Source organism: Camelina sativa, chromosome 11 (genome assembly GCF_000633955.1).
Source record: "Camelina sativa cultivar DH55 chromosome 11, Cs, whole genome shotgun sequence".
In the NCBI taxonomy this organism is placed as follows: Eukaryota; Viridiplantae; Streptophyta; class Magnoliopsida; order Brassicales; family Brassicaceae; genus Camelina; species Camelina sativa.
Window position 1 is genome coordinate 39,218,843 of NC_025695.1, and position 491 is coordinate 39,219,333.

At 40.7% G+C, this 491-nt stretch overlaps 1 protein-coding gene across 1 annotated transcript in view; it reads left to right on the top strand.

Annotated features, from left to right (window-relative positions):
* LOC104728772 (auxin-responsive protein SAUR72-like) overlaps positions 13-491 on the top strand; it is a 2,614-nt gene continuing 2,135 nt past the window's right edge. Inside the window, exon 1 of the mRNA XM_010447709.1 lies at positions 13-485. Coding sequence (XP_010446011.1) covers positions 127-485 — 359 coding nt within the window. The 5' untranslated portion in view covers positions 13-126. The remainder of the gene's footprint in view (positions 486-491) is intronic.

Consider the following 491-nt stretch of genomic DNA (forward strand, 5'->3'; position numbering starts at 1 on the left):
AAAAAAAAAAAAAAAAAGGGTCAACAAAAACTTTTATGACCCACAGAAACACTTCTTGATTCTGTCATAGATAAGTAAATATTAAACCAATTAGATACATCATCTTCTCATACAAAGAGATCATCAATGAAGAATCCGGTGGTGAAGACATGGAGAAAAATGAAGTCCTTTGGGCATACAAGCTCTTCGACGACGGCCACGGTCAAGAAGAGCAAGTCTTGGACAGGCTCTATTTCTCTAGAGGATGCTAATAGTATCGAATCAAAAGGTAAGATGAGGAGGAAAGAGTCTCCCCAACATGGGGTTTTCACGGTTTGCGTGGGTCCGACGAAACAAAGGGTCGTGGTGAAGACGAAATTGGTGAACCATCCATTGTTCAGGAACTTGTTAGAAGATGCAGAGAATGAATATGGATATAGAGGCGATGGACCCATTGTTCTTCCTTGCGAGGTTGACTTCTTCTTCAAGGTTTTAGCCGAGATGAAGTCTAA